Genomic DNA, 15,238 nt, shown 5'->3' with positions numbered 1-15,238 from the left:
AGAATTTATTATAAATGGATATGCTTATAGCAGTTTCAGATCCAGTAAAAAGATTGAGATTTCTTTACATTCCTTTGCTTTAAAACCCAGCTTTAAACTTGCAGGATTGGAAACTTCTCATACTGAGATAATCACATAAAAGAACAGAAAAGTAGATGTTTAAGAAGTAAAAATGAAATAGACTGTTCTTTGCATTTAAACAATTTCAGAGTAAAAAAAAAAGTCATTAGCATTTAAAAATCAATATAGAAAGCACGAACAGAAGAAAACTTACTAATCTAATTAGCTTATTAATACTAACTTAACATTGGATGAAATATAAATAAGGGGTATAAGTTAGTGGATTTCTGAAAGGGTCTGACCTAATGGCACAAGCCAGCCCTCAGTCTGTGCACTGAATTACAGCAGTTATAGATCAGTATACTTTCAAGAAAGCATCTTTTTTGCTATTATGTAAACTGAGCCCAGCTTTATAGCAGGAGAGAACAAACCATCTAATAGATACCACCCTGCAAAACTACATCTATTAGAACCAATAGCATCCGTAAGAAATTATCATTTCTAGGATATATTTTTGCAGCAAAGGTGCTACAGCAGTTTAAAAAAAAAAAATCATTCAGACTTAATCTTGCACAAGAAACCTGTCTGGAACCAAACGTGAGGAGAATTGACATTTCCAAAATGCTTTGATGCCACATAACCATATCTGAAGGTGGTACAAAGTACACAAACATAGTAAGAAAATGGCAAGAGAAGACATCTACTCATCTCCTGGCATCAAGGAAAACTTTTCTCTGGTGTTAGGAGAAGTCAGATACACAACACTCATCTCCTGAAGGTGTCATTTTTCCAATTACGGCAGAGGAAATTGGAAACCAAACACGAAGATGAACACTGCAGAGTGGACAAACTAAAACGTAATTCCTGAACAAGCGTAAGGCAGCATCTGCTACACTCAGTGCACCACAAATAAGTTTTGGAGTAGAGGGAGGGGAAGAAAGAGTCACCATGAGATAATGATCTCTTTTACCCTCAAAATCTCTTATTTTCTGCAACAATTAGCAGGGTGTGGTTTTTTTCCTACCCCCTTGCAAAACTGTGCAGCTGAGGTGCATCCAAAACTCAGGGCTGAATCCCCATCTGGTATAACTCATCTTCAGTTTAGTGGAGCTACGACAACATACCCCAGCTGAGATCCTTGCGCAGAGGATATAAGCTCTATCTGAAAAGGTAGAACAGCCAAGGAAGAGTTAAGCGCTGCCTGTCTGTGACATGACTCAGCAGGGGATTCAGGAAGAGGACACGTCCTCTGGGGAGTGCAGGGCTTACTGCAGGGCTTCGAGAGGCAAAATAAAGGCCTTCAGAGACTACAGCCTGCTTTGGTCAGGGAAATTGCTTTTTGTGTATGACTCGCCAGGCTTTTGTGTTTGATTAACAGATTATGCTCTGAGGCAGTGTCTGGAAATACACTCAGGCATGGCACTGGGACTCTCCTGAGCTGCTGAGGGAGCACACATCCATTGCGTTAGAGGCATTCAGTGGCACAGGGCAGCTCAGCGCCCAGATACCCTGTCTGGCTTTAAGTGAGGTAGCTTGGGTATTTAAAGCAGCCTAGACCTGGTTACATAGAGCTCTGTGTGAGCTGATTTATTCCCTTCCTTGGCTGCTGGAGATGAAGTAAAGAGCAAAGCACTTCATCAAATGCAGAACAGCTATGAACTGCTAATATGAAAATAGCAAGTGCAGTCCTGGGAGGTATCAGGTGAAGATTTCAGCAAAGTGGGAAGTATTAATGCCATGGTACAGTATGCTGGTCGGGATCATCAGAAGAGTGGAGTAAATTCTAATTATTCACATTCAGGAAGGACTGACTCAAACACAAGAGTGCTATTTAATGTGCTCCTACCTGCTAAGTGCAGACAGACCTAAATTCAGTCTACCCATACAATGTTTAAAAGGATCAGGGATGCTGCGAGACCTATTTTAAAAGGCTCTGGCTTTCATACCAGCTTACTGCTGCTTTGCTGCCAACCAGCTCAGAGTCCAGGAAATATGTATGTATCTGCCTGGACCAGTGTCTGTAGAATGATCAAGGAAAAAGACATCTGACCTTACAAAAAAGGGATATGAACAAACAAACCTGCTTTCAGCCTGAAAAATACAGGCCAAGGAGAGATTTGATTTTGAGCTTGTTCTAGCCATAAACTCATACACATCCTACCAAAAAGATCTGAAAGAAGTGCCCCAAGAGGAAAGAATAGCTAATTTTAATTAATGGACAACATCAGTAGAAGAACAAAGATACATTAACTGGCCACAAATGAAGTCTGGAAATTGAGAAAGATTTCTCCCCAAGCGAGACAGAGCAGAGAGAATTTGAAGGGATAAACACACAGGTATTTTTTTAAGAAGAAATGTGATCATTCTCTTGAAAGGGTTCCTATATGCTGCCTGTTATAGCGGGTGACTAGATTTACTAAGGAGTGCCAGTTCTTTGTCAGATAAAATATCACCACTTCAGTGATCCAGTTTGGAACACATCCTCAAATATTTGCAACTTATGCAGGGGAGACACAATAAAAAAGAGGGTTCCTGCCAAGCAGTAACCAATCCTGCCAGGATGACCTGAATCTGTTGCCAAGTCAGATTTACCCTTCAAATTCAAACACGAGAGCTGCATCTGTAACTTACTCTGCTTCCACTTCCTCTGCTGCTGAGCCTGAAAGGGAAGGTCAGATCACAGCTTCAGGATAGCAACTGATGCTCCTGCATGAAAGGCAGCTTAATTTTAGCATCTGTAGGATCGAAATGCTAAAGAATTGGCTAATAATTCTGCCATGTGTCTGAGGGGTTAAGTGATGAAATCGAAGTTCTTTACACAATCTTCCTAAATGACCAAAGTCTTTTGCTCTAAATATTCAGACTAGGAAGTACATAAAGAGCATACAAATAAGCAAATGGGCATAATGGCTGACTCTCACAAATCTAAATCCCTGGAAGAATTCATTTTCCAGGTAGATATCAGAGATAGAGGCTGGATTTATTAAAGCTAGAAAAGAAGAGCCTAAGTTTTTTTGCTTTTGTTTGTTTGTTTGTTTGTTTTTAATACAACAGTCCTGTATTTATACTAATTCAACTAATCCAGGATACAGTTTACATCAATAATTTTAAGAGCAACTTTATAATCTCATACAAGCCTGTGCTGTGACTTGCACTGAATGCACCAACTTAAACAGTCTTCATTTTAAAGAACTAATTGCTTCATACAGCAGATCAGTCCCAGCGGGGTGCATGCTACTGCTCAGTTTTCCTCAGTGTATTTTCTTCAATCACCACTTTGCTTCACTTGAAAAAAAGACGTGGGAGTACATTTGTGAAGGGAGCTACTCCACCATTGTCTTACAGTCATTTCAAACATTAATTACAGCATTTTACAGTTAAGATAGGCCAATATATGTCCTACAGTAAGTGATATGTTCTTGCAAACTCATATTTCTGAGCATTTGTTTCTACGTACGGATAATAGGAAGTTTTTTGAAGTCCATTGTTAGCTGACTTTCTCCTTATTTTAGCAATCAGTTCAGAAGGACACTTCAACATTTCTGTAGCTTTAAGCATTTAAACTCTATTTGTATTACACAATTATATCTTTTGTCAGTTATCGAACTGCCCTGCTACTCAATATAAGGGTTTAAGCAGAAGTGTTAAGTGTCCTGCCAAGCAGAGGCCTGAAAGGGAGTGTATGACAACCGTTGTCCTTGCTAGGTCTTGGTCAGCAGCAGCTCGAGCAATGATAACAGAATGCTTTGCAAGGTATTAATTTCTCGTTGAAGTCTGATTGAATCATGCAATGCAACTATAAGCCTGTACCATGCTTTCCTAGAAGGCCCCTGAAATTTCTCCAGCTTAATTCACTGTCCAGGTTGAGAGCCGACAATCACTCTCTCTTCACCGCCCCTATCTCAAGGGGGAAAAAAAAAAAGAGACAGGAAAACCAAACTAACCCGCAAAGCAGCCCCCTTTCCAAACAATCAAAATCAACAAGCTGGCCCTAGCAAACAAAAGCAAATACAATCTCTCCTTTCAAACCCCCTTTCTATGCACTGCAGCAGGTCCTCCTCTTCAGATGGAAGGCTACAATATACCAACAGTGTCAGAAGCAGTTTGTGAGTGTCCACCTCTCTCCTCCAGGCTCAGAGAGACAAGGTGCTTCCCTACAACTAGACATGTTTCCTACCATGAACAGGGAAGATCGCATGATGCCCTGCCCATTCAGTTGAGTGGGCGGCAGGACGGGTACTCATTTGGTATATGGAACAGGATTCAAGCCTCTGTAACAGAGAGACAGGTACGCGAGACTTTTTTCAAGATAAATTATCGTGGTACATTTCCTTTTTCTCTACATCCTCTTCGGATGTCCCTGGAACTTCTGGAAAGAAGTAAACTGACTTATCTAAAGGATCTTGTCAGACATTAACGGATACCATCACACACTAATCATAGCCCAGGAACAGATGGGAAGACAATTGCTATAGTTACCTCACTACCAAAAATATCTATAAACAAAAATAAGGCCACATAAATAAACTGAGGCAATACATAAGTAAAGGTCCTAGAGAATTTTCCCTGACTCAATTTATTGAAAAAGCTGCAGGATCCTCCTAAAGGGGACTGAGGAGCCAGAACAAAGAACCTCACAAACATTTTTGAAGCAACAAGCTCTTTTTCATAAACTGCCTGAAGCAGCTAAAATAATGATCTTGCATAATGAGAAAGGAACAATTACAAACGTCTAGTCCCACAGGGAGCCTATTGTCTCATTGAAGCATTCTGGAATTTCTATGACATTTAGAAACAAAGTGGACAGGTTTCCTACTTGCTCAAAGTGGGAATGGGCCTTCTATCTATTAAAGCAACAGCACAAAAAATACCTCTTCCCATAGTGATTTCAGTGCCAGTTTTCCGTTTTATTGACCAAGAACTTTGTGAGAGTGATTTGTTCGACTGAGGCTGTTAAACTTTTCAAAGGATTAACAGACAGATTATTAGAGCGATTTAAAGAGTAATACAGAACCCTCTGAAATCTTTATGTCTAGTTAGCAGAAAGGAAAAAATTCCATGCATCTCCAGAGTGATATTTTACCTGTAAGAGCTATCAAGCAATGGGAAAAGGCTTTCCTTTCCAATTCTAGCTATACATGCTCTTCCCTAACAAGGAACAACTGCATGAGGCATTCTCCCCGGTGACACAGCGATCAGCATCCTGCCTTGCAGGCCAGCCAGCCCCATTTCCCTCTTATGTACACTCCCCCCTGGATCATACACTGTCCTGTATCAGTTATTGGCCAACTTGGCTGTTCTTCCTGCATCTCCGGTCTTCCCTAAAAAACTCTGTTTTATTTAACTACTTAGCACGTGATGGATCTGGTTTCTCCTTGTTCTCCTGGCAGCCAACCAGGACCCATCCTTTAGCTTCTCTCAGAGAAGGTCCACAAGCAGCCACGGCAGAGGACCAGTCAAAAGCTGCTCTTTGAGCATCTGCGATAAAAGAGAGGAAGCCAGCAGCTTCTTACAGGAACGGCCCAGCACAGAGGTTGGATGCTAGTGAAGACGACTACGTGAGAGTTGGTAGAGCATTAACACTGCTTCAGGGAGAGAAGGAAAAAATAACAGAGGCGAGTGAGGTTAGAAAAAGGAAGAGAGAAAGAAATAAATAAATTTAGCAAGGACGCTTTATCTTAATAAAGAGGAGGAGTTCATTTTCTCTAGACACATGCAGATGCGCAGGAATTGCTTTTGGGTTTTTTGCTAATTCTGTATGCTCAGCCTGGGTCTGTATAGTGTCAGCTGGACAAACAGCCTTACAGCTAAAGCTGAGCCTTCAGTTCCTGTAGAATATACAGTCCCCCTGAATGTGTGGCCTCATGTTGCTTTAACAGTCCTAAATTCCACATGAAAAGATTTAATATTAAAGAACAATAGTGTCAGCCATAACGCTCTAGGTTGTACTGTGCCGAAGCATAATACGATTATAAATTCCTTTCATTTACAGAAGTATTCCAAGAGGACCATTTACTGCAAGAAGGATTATCGTTAGCTAAAAATACTTAGTACAGGGAACTCATGATTTATTCCTTTGATTACAGCCTTCTTTTATATGAGAACCTGAAAGAAGGTCTAAGGGCATAGAATTAGGGACAAGATGTTTGGGGCTGCCCACCAGACCTCAGTAGACAACAGAATATTAATTTAGCATAAATCAGGCATAACAGGAAAATAGAAGAGGTACTCCAATTTGAAAGGCTAAAATCTGCTAATGTTCTCAGGTCATAAAATCTCTCTTATGGAAAAGGACTGCATAATTTCAAATGTAAACAAACTCCCCTGTCAGTGTCTTAATATTTTGCACAAGCTTAAATACTTTCCAAAAGAGAGAGATTTTCCTAAAAGATAGTTCAAGGAACCAGTACACAAAATGCTGACTTTTTATTTCATTGTGTAGCCTAGTATTCCACCAAATTCATCCTACTGTTGCTTTGCTCATGCAACGCAACACCGCCTTACTAATGATCCAAACTATGACATGCAGCAGCCACCACTGACCCAAATTCAGCATTTGTATATTTTCCTCAGGGTTGGCGTGATAATGCTTTTAATTGCTTTCAATCCCTCTACAACAAAGGAAAAAAAAGAAAAAAAAAAGGCTTTCACAGAGAAAGCATCACACACACTTGCACATGGTATTTGCAGGAGTATTCCAAGAGGGCCATTTACTGCAAGGAGGACTATGGTTACCTACAAATACCTTGTGCAGGGAGTCGATTTATTTATGACTTTCATTACAGCCTTCTTTTATATAGAAGTACAAGGTGCATAAGTTCAGGAATGCAATGTTTGGGACAACGCTTGCTCCTTGATCTCTGACAACCAATTAGGGGATTTTGGAGGGGGTTTTGGGTAGAGTTTATTGTCAGAACATTTTTATTTCACCAAAAGCTCCTGTCAACCATTCACATCAGTGTTTTGATGGGAAAACAAATGCAGTTCCTCCCACCGCAGTCCCTCATGTAGGGAAGTCTGATATCGAATCAAACTGCAGGGTCTGTCTCATTTCAGAAATCAATACGCATCAGACTGCTTCAGTTACTTTAAGAAAAGAAAGTAAGAAAAGTTCCAACTTACCACCCCACCTCCTGCCGAATGAACCAGCACAGACATGCCTTCTCTTAGGTTAGCAACTTCAAAGAGCATCATGTAGGCAGTTACAAAGTTCATGGGAAACGCAGCAGCTTCAGAAAAACTCATGTCATCTGGGATCTTGTAGACAAATTCTACTGGGGTACATACTACTTCAGCCCATGCATTGTAGTTTACAAAAGCCATGACTCTGTCTCCAATCTACAAACAAGGAAGAAAACAATGGGTACAGTTGAGACTGTAGAGAGCAACTTGTAAGGCCTGCAACTCTCCCTGTTCAAGCTGTGGGTGACTGACTGACTGTGAAGGTAACGGTGCTCTACATCTTTAGCAAAAAAGCAGTTAAGCTGCTCAGCTTTGGGCTTTTACCATTTTTTACTTGTATTTATTTAAAAAGTTGAATTTAACAAAAATATCCAAACAAAGTTAAGCCACCTCTTCTTTTTTGCTACACAGTTTCTCTGATGGAGCAGTCTTCCATCATCACTAATACAGATCATCTTTTGCTAGCAGAGCTCCTAAATAACAAATGGGGCTGTAAACAATGAAAACAGCATTCTTACTAATAACCAGGAAATTTGCTTACAGAAAAAAAGAAAAAAAAAAAAAGGGAAAAAGGATTATAATTATATTGATGAGATGCATGGAATAAATAAAAGTACACCTAAGATAATTCTCACTTTGCTTTCTCAGTCTTCACACTAATTTAGAGCTACTTTTACTCTCTGTGGATTGAGAAGGGGAGGCCTTGTACTCTGGTAGATAGAGCACATGAAAGGGTTTGGAAACCACTCATTTAGAAGATAACACCATCTGTATCCACTCTCTATTTTTATTACCTTAATAACAGATTCTACTAAAACATTTCCATGATTGTCATTTCTACAGCCATGTGTCAGAGCAGCATTTGATCCTGCAACTTCAAATAAGCCACCTTAAACATCAAAAATATACCTCTGGATTCTGAGGCACTACTAAGCCTACAAAGTGAATTTGACAGGATTTAAAGGAGCAATGAAATATTCTCTTCAAATGCAACATTTCTATACTCCATTTCTTTGGAAAATATATAGTAGTGAAAGGGTATTTCACTATGAAGAAATAAAGATTTTACGTTAATATTAGATACAGTTGGTTGCTCCTAGGAACCTTGCAGAGGTCCAGGCACACCAAATTCATATGTGTGTACAACAGCCTTCATCGCAACTTCACTTTCTTAAAATGGAGATAGTGACTCCCCATGGACAGACAAGAATAATAACAAGGCAACTGGAGCTCTGACGCTCCTGCAGGGGTACAACCAGACTTGGAAAGCAACACTCACAAAGTAGAAATTCGTCTACTGGGGCTACTAGGGAGAACCACAGCGAGCAAACGTTTGGCGAATATATATTGAAACCTTCATAGGCAAGACTCCTACAAACGCTCGATAATGGCTTGTCCCCAGCAGCCCCTACGCATCTTTTATCTTGTCTTAGACCTCTTTGCCTTTCTATAATACACCAACAAATATAGCACCCTTAACCATGAAAGGAGCTCTTCAATGGAGCCACAGTATAAGTAATAAGGCAGGATAGCATCAAACTTCAGGACTTCATGTTTTTAGTTAAAACTAACAGAAGCTGTCCCTCTAAAATACCTTTGCTTACCTGCCTGATATTCTCTATCTTACATTCTACTACTACCCACTAATGCTTTAGAAATACTACAGGTTGTTCTTGGACTATTTCAACTATATTCCACAGCAATGGAGTAAAGCACAACACTTGTACCTTCAGGCAAACGTTTATAGCACAAGCACATCTTGGTCTCCCAAGTACTTGTCATCACTTTGGCTTTGGGATATTGCAGGCTTGCTAAAAGCCAAGGTGCTGCTGACAGTTCTGAAGGGTTTGACTCTTTTAGAATGAGAATGCTGAAACAGAACTGTCATTCCAATTTCACCAAAATGCCTCCTCCTTTTGAAAAACACATTCAAATTAACAACGCCTCACTGGTAACCACTCTGTCGTTCCCTTTTGCTGTTAGAGAAGCGTCTAAAATCTAAAGTCTGCTAGGATTAATTAGTGAAGATGTTAATATGTCCTATATGCTTGCAAACAAACGTAAATTATTACAAAAAGAATGCAGAGAAGTCCCTCTTGGTGATTCCCAAGGGGTTTCTTAGTAATAATAAATACCATGTTTTACTACAAACACTGTACAGTGCCTAGTCATCATGTCAGATTAGGCCATAGCTCCTGAGAATCATTCCCACAACTAGAGAGAAATCAGGCCCGATACATTTGAGCTCAGTAGAAATCAGCTTTTTCTTTTAATGGGAGAAGGAATAGGCATTTACACCATTATTCCATTAAAAAAGGCTTTCTTTCAATGTAAAATATGTTCTTACACATCGCTGCCAAAATGGACTGCCATTCAATGCTGTCATTTGTCAAACGATAACACAATCACAGCAAATGAAGACAATAAGCGGCTGGCAGTATCTCAGGCAGTACAGACTAAGGGCCAGTAAGACACATTTTTCCAGAGCATGAAATCCCCACAACTTTAACGTGACTTGAACTGGAAGAGACCTACAAAGGGAAAGAAGGTCAGAAGATGTAGGGTGCAATCTTTGCCATTCCTGCCATCCTATGGACAGTGGTAACAGCATATGTCAAGGAGACAACAAGCATCTGGCGTGCTCCTATTCTGTGCAAGAAATCCATAAAGAAACTGACAGAATGTTCTTGCACCTTCCTCACGGTACGTTCTCCTGTCGATGGGTTCATACCTGTGCACAGCAGTTATTCTGAGTGTCAACCCTTCTTCCAGATCACTCAAACACTACCATGGCTATGCAGATTATATGCAAAAAATAAAATACCACGGCTTGTTTCAATTTCAGGGAGTACACCAGAGTACAAACATGTTCTATAGTCAGAACAAAGATATAACTTTAAAAGAGACCCAGTATATTCAGTCAGGTGCAATGTTATTCAAACAAGTACCAAATGCTGTAGCCTCATGATGCCCTTTGAAAATAGCAACAACTGTTAAACTGAGAATACTGATCTAGAGCAGAGACTTTCTACACACCTTTCACAGAATATTATTTGGTATGGAGCATAACTATGAAACACAGATACTAGAGTGGAACAACTGAAGCAATAGAGTTTTTCAAACAAAGTTATTGTTTGTCACAAAAAGCATTGGAAGATTATGACTTGTTTCAAAGCAGAGGTGAGGCAGGAGGGGGAAGGCAGAGAAATGTCCTAAGAAGAGCTCATCACTGAGGCCCTACCAGAAACTAAATTGGCCATTATCTTTACTCAACTGAGAAATTTTACAGCTCTTCTAGAAGAGCAAAAATGTTACCTTTAAATAAAAATATTTTAGGTAATTGCCTTCTTAAGATCAAGATACAATAAGAATTCAGAAAATGCAATTACTTGATGACATGACTGACTCAGCAAATAGCTAACATAGAAAAATTTTGAAATAAAAACTGAGTTAATGCACATCAATCCTATCTACTTAAGAAATAAAGTGCAGGATTGGAGGGAATATAGATGTTTAACATCAATAATGGAATAGGAGGTAGGACAGAATGCTGTTTATATGTAATAAGAGATACCGAAGAGTACATAATGCCAACCAGTTATGAAAGCTTTATTATAAACATTAACTATTTGGCATTTATCACTATTCTGTTAGGTGAAGTAGATCCTTTTGCTGAGTGACGAGAATAAGTCACATACCCAGAATCAGGGTCCCAATTTTATCTGCGTCTCATGAATGCACATGGTTGTAAGAAGCAATGCTTATTGTAGATGGGGGTCTCATTAACTCAAGATCAAAAGTTGGAATTAGAATCAGCAGTGTTCTGTTCCTCAAAGCCCGTGCAACAATGATAGCAAACATGGCCAAGAAAAGAAACTTAACAAGTTAACTCAATTTCTTTTACTTTCTTAAAGCACACCAGTCATGCTTTCCAGTTCCTACTTAGCCATCAGGATATGCACATGGCACAAGTGACTCTTCAGGAAGGATTTGAAGGAGCTGACAGTGGTGGCTTTAGAAACTAATTCAAGAGGTCATTCTCATGCTTAGGAAGCAGCAAGGAAAAATTGACCTTTCAAATCTCAACAGGGTGGTGAAGGCTGCTGTCACTGGCAGAACAGAAGGGATTAGGGACAACATACTCAGTGAACTGGTGATTATTTAGTCTTGCTCTGTAAATAAAGAAAATATTACCTCAAATCCTTTCACGCTATCTCCAAGAGCTTCTACAATTCCAGAACATTCAAACCCAGGAACAAGTGGTGTCTTAGGAGGGTTGTCGATATTCCCCTGTCGCACCATCAAATCAATAAAGTTCAAACCACTGCAAGACACAGGAAAAAAATAAAGTCAAGACTATTACCATAGATCAAAGCAGAGGAGAAAAACTTGACCTGAGTGATGGGAAAGCCAGAAAATGTCAGGGCAGCATTAAAAAGCTGGGCTCCACAGCATAAGAGGGACCCAGCAGACATTCACATTCTTCATGCGTGGAACAGACTGACTTTACCCCGTGCTGTGCAGACCTTGGGCAGAAGAGTACACATGCAAGGCAACCACATCTGTCATTAGCCCCAGAGCTTACAAGACTGTTTAGGAGTCACATGTAGAAATTCACAAAGGGCATTTAAAAATCCAGTACAGTGAAACATTATGATTTCTATGAATGCATTACTAGCTGGCAAGTAAACCCAGTTCAATTTAAGAAGAAAACCCCAAACCTCACACATTATAGATGTTTTGGGCCAAGAGCAACCTGATGTAACTGTCCTAACCTCTGATGTGACTCCAGGAATGAACATTGTGTTCATCCCAGGCAAGAGTCCAAACCTTGACATTAACTTATTAAGTATCGGATAGGCTGCTGTTTTAAAACTGTTCCTCCCAGATCACTTCTGTACAGTTTTGCAAAGGTTATTTAGGTATTTGGAGCCCTCAGGATTGCTGCTCAGAAAAAATACAGGTCTTCCCCTGTACTCCCAATATTGCAGAAAACTTGAAACATCTTTGCTTTGTTTTTTATATTATTAAGTAAAATTTTGTGGTTTGCTAGGCAGCCACAAAAAAAAAAAAAACCACCAACTAAAAAAGGTACCGTTTATCTACTATGCGTATATACTGATTACTGGCACAAATGCCACACATAGTTAAAACTTCTAAAACTCCTAACTAGCTAAAATATGCTTCAGCATTAATCCATTGTTCCAAAACACAGCCCTGTATTTATTGTTAGCTGAAATTGCTGCATACTAACTCCCCCGACTCTATGATAGCTATGCACACAGCCAGTCCTACTCATGCATATGATACCAGCAACTGCTTGGATACATAAAATTACTGATGTGCACAAGAATTTATAAGATAGAGCTTTAGTCAGATACTAATCAAGACACAAACAGACTGAACAGACCCAACAAACAAAAAGACGGAGTAGACACACAGCATAAGCACAAAAACAAGACAGCATTCATGAGATGTAGGTCACTGGGGGGGGGGGGAATCCACCAAATGTAAATATTTGTAATTGTGGTGGAGGATTTAAGAGCAACCTGAACACACAACTTATAGCTCTGTAAAAGCAAGATTATAGATTATTTTTGAAAAACATGACTTTGACAATCTAGCTTGGCAAACTCAGGAGAAAAATTAAAAATAAAAAATACCAAACAAAAAAAAGACCCCAACATGCTCATACACAAAGCTCATAACATTAACCATATGGAAGGTTAGGAGGGGTTTGGCACAATTAAGTTGGGAGCTTTGAAATTATTTTGGAAAGGCCACTTCTTATCCAGTGCCTGAGACCACCTCCTGTGTCACCACTGTAATGTTGATAATGAAAGAGAAATTCCAAGCAACAAAATGCTTGCAAGGTGTCACCATGGGGGGGGGGAGAATAACAAACAACAAAACTCCACCACAAAACCAAAAACCCCACAACATAGACGGTAGCAACCATTGTCTGTGTACATTAACTTCAGTGATGATCTTTTGAATACACCTTTCCACACTGTGAGCATTTTACAAAAAGTTAACTTTTTCTACACTCCTGCAAGAAAGGGCAGCTGGAGGCAGAATTGTGATGTGGAAACCTGTGTAGGAACACACACCATGATGTCCTAACAAGTAGGCAACAAGCAGACAGATGGATATGGCAAAGACCATAGCTATTTGATAATGACGTATGATAACAAATGCATTACTGCAGCTCTTTCTAGAAACATTCTTACTAAATAACTTGTCAGACAATTTTTGAAAGGGCACATATACAGTTTTGCATCTAACAACATAATACTACCAATTTAGTTCTGTTCTAGTTCCATTTCTCTTTTGTCTGTCTTTATCCTCAATAAAAGGCAGCAATATTAAATAAAATAGAGAGTTCATCTCTATTACAATGAACTTACAAGACTTGATGCTAGAACAGGTGCGATAAGGAGAGAAAAAACACTGCACAAGGTACGTAATACCTAAGTCACATGTTTTTATCATTTTAATTACTAGCTGGAACAGAGTGTTGATCAGCATTTCTAATCATTTCTAGTCACTTTCCAGAGAGTCTCCTCTTCATTCACTTCATCTTTAATCTCCTATATGTCTACATGTTGTCACATCCCTATTACACACATTTGCTTCCATTCTTCTCCACTTTCAAACAAGGACAGAAATAAGTTGTTTTATTTTACCTGCCAAATTTGAACAAGCCTTATCAACATCAATAGACCTGAAAGCACAATTATGTTATATGGTAAAATCAGCAATTTTATTTTTTTTTCCCCTTGAATAACCTGGAAGGACCAAAGATGAATGGCTAGTTTAGTAACCACTTCCAAGACACCCAACCTTTTCAAGTCCTTCGTTGAGATTCAACCTACAGCAGACACAGGAAAACGGAAGTTTGGCTGCACAGAATATCACAAGAAAATATGTCTCATGCAGAGTGATGGTTTTAGAGACTAAGCACAATTTATTTCTAGTATCAGTATAAAACAGCATAGCCTGTTCTGGTGTATTAGCCAGAGAAAGTGACTCCTGAACTTTAAGTAAGGGCATAAGCAGAGGGAGAAGTGTAAATGCAAAGAGATCCAGTGACAAAAAGTGCACAGCTTCTTGCAGTTGTGTGTTTTTAATCCTAAATCAAGAGTTGGATGCAAATAAAGACAGGGAAGGATAGGAATTACCAAGATCAATACATTGACATAGGGGTTCTGCAAGAACCTTCCTGTGAAAGAGCAGGGATATTGGTGTGAACTGCATAGACTGAATTACCTGTGCACCTCTGGAGGCAGAGTTTATCAAACATGGAAGTATCTTTGAATCTGACTTTCTAAGTCTGCAGTGCTCTGCCTTAACACCAATTTTGAGGATCTTGAATATTATTTTCTATACTTGTGGTTTAGCTTTGCTGCATTTTTATTTTCTTTTTTTTTTAAGTGTGGAAAGCCCTGCAGACAGAAAACCGTATTCTAGACTTCTTTTACCATCAGACCAGCACAGGTCAACTTGGTTCTCCTTGCTCTGTCCCATGCACTCGAGCATGCCCAATACCTTCCACTGCAAAATACTGCATCATGCAGACCATCCTTCACACTTTGGTTTGGAGAGGTGCTGCTTTTGATCTGTCTTTCTTATTTCACTGTAAGACTCCACTGAAATGAATTACTGAAGTTAATGAAACACAACAGCGTAAATAAGAGGACCGCTAAGTTTTACATTCTTAAAATCCCTCCTCTTACCCCTAGCTAGCGAATTGCCTGACAATCTTTAAAAAAAAAAAATCAACAACAAACAAAAAAACCCAGAAAGGTTTAAAATTATCAGATCTCATCCTTTTTATCCAGAAACACCCACAGCATACGAACAAGACTGCCTTTAAGAACAAAACTGATACATTGTCCGCTGCTCCGCTATACTTGGGATTTCTTTTATTTGCTACCAGTTTTTTAAAATCTTGTTATCTCACAGTCACAGAGTCAGAAGGGTCACTTCTGCCTCA

The 15,238-nt window shown here is 39.4% G+C and overlaps 1 protein-coding gene across 1 annotated transcript in view; it reads right to left on the bottom strand.

The window, feature by feature from the left end:
* Window positions 1-15,238, bottom strand: part of VAT1L (vesicle amine transport 1 like) — a 64,238-nt gene that overhangs the window by 45,640 nt on the left and 3,360 nt on the right. The window contains exons 2-3 of the mRNA XM_075510857.1: window positions 11,437-11,566; window positions 7,183-7,398 (exon numbers count right to left, since the gene is read on the bottom strand). Coding sequence (XP_075366972.1) covers window positions 7,183-7,398; window positions 11,437-11,566 — 346 coding nt within the window. The remainder of the gene's footprint in view (window positions 1-7,182; window positions 7,399-11,436; window positions 11,567-15,238) is intronic.

The sequence above is a fragment of the Mycteria americana genome, chromosome 8 (genome assembly GCF_035582795.1).
Source record: "Mycteria americana isolate JAX WOST 10 ecotype Jacksonville Zoo and Gardens chromosome 8, USCA_MyAme_1.0, whole genome shotgun sequence".
Lineage (NCBI taxonomy): Eukaryota > Metazoa > Chordata > Aves > Ciconiiformes > Ciconiidae > Mycteria > Mycteria americana.
The sequence above is the reverse complement of the archived record's forward strand: the minus strand, read 5'-3'. Positions and strand labels throughout refer to the sequence as shown.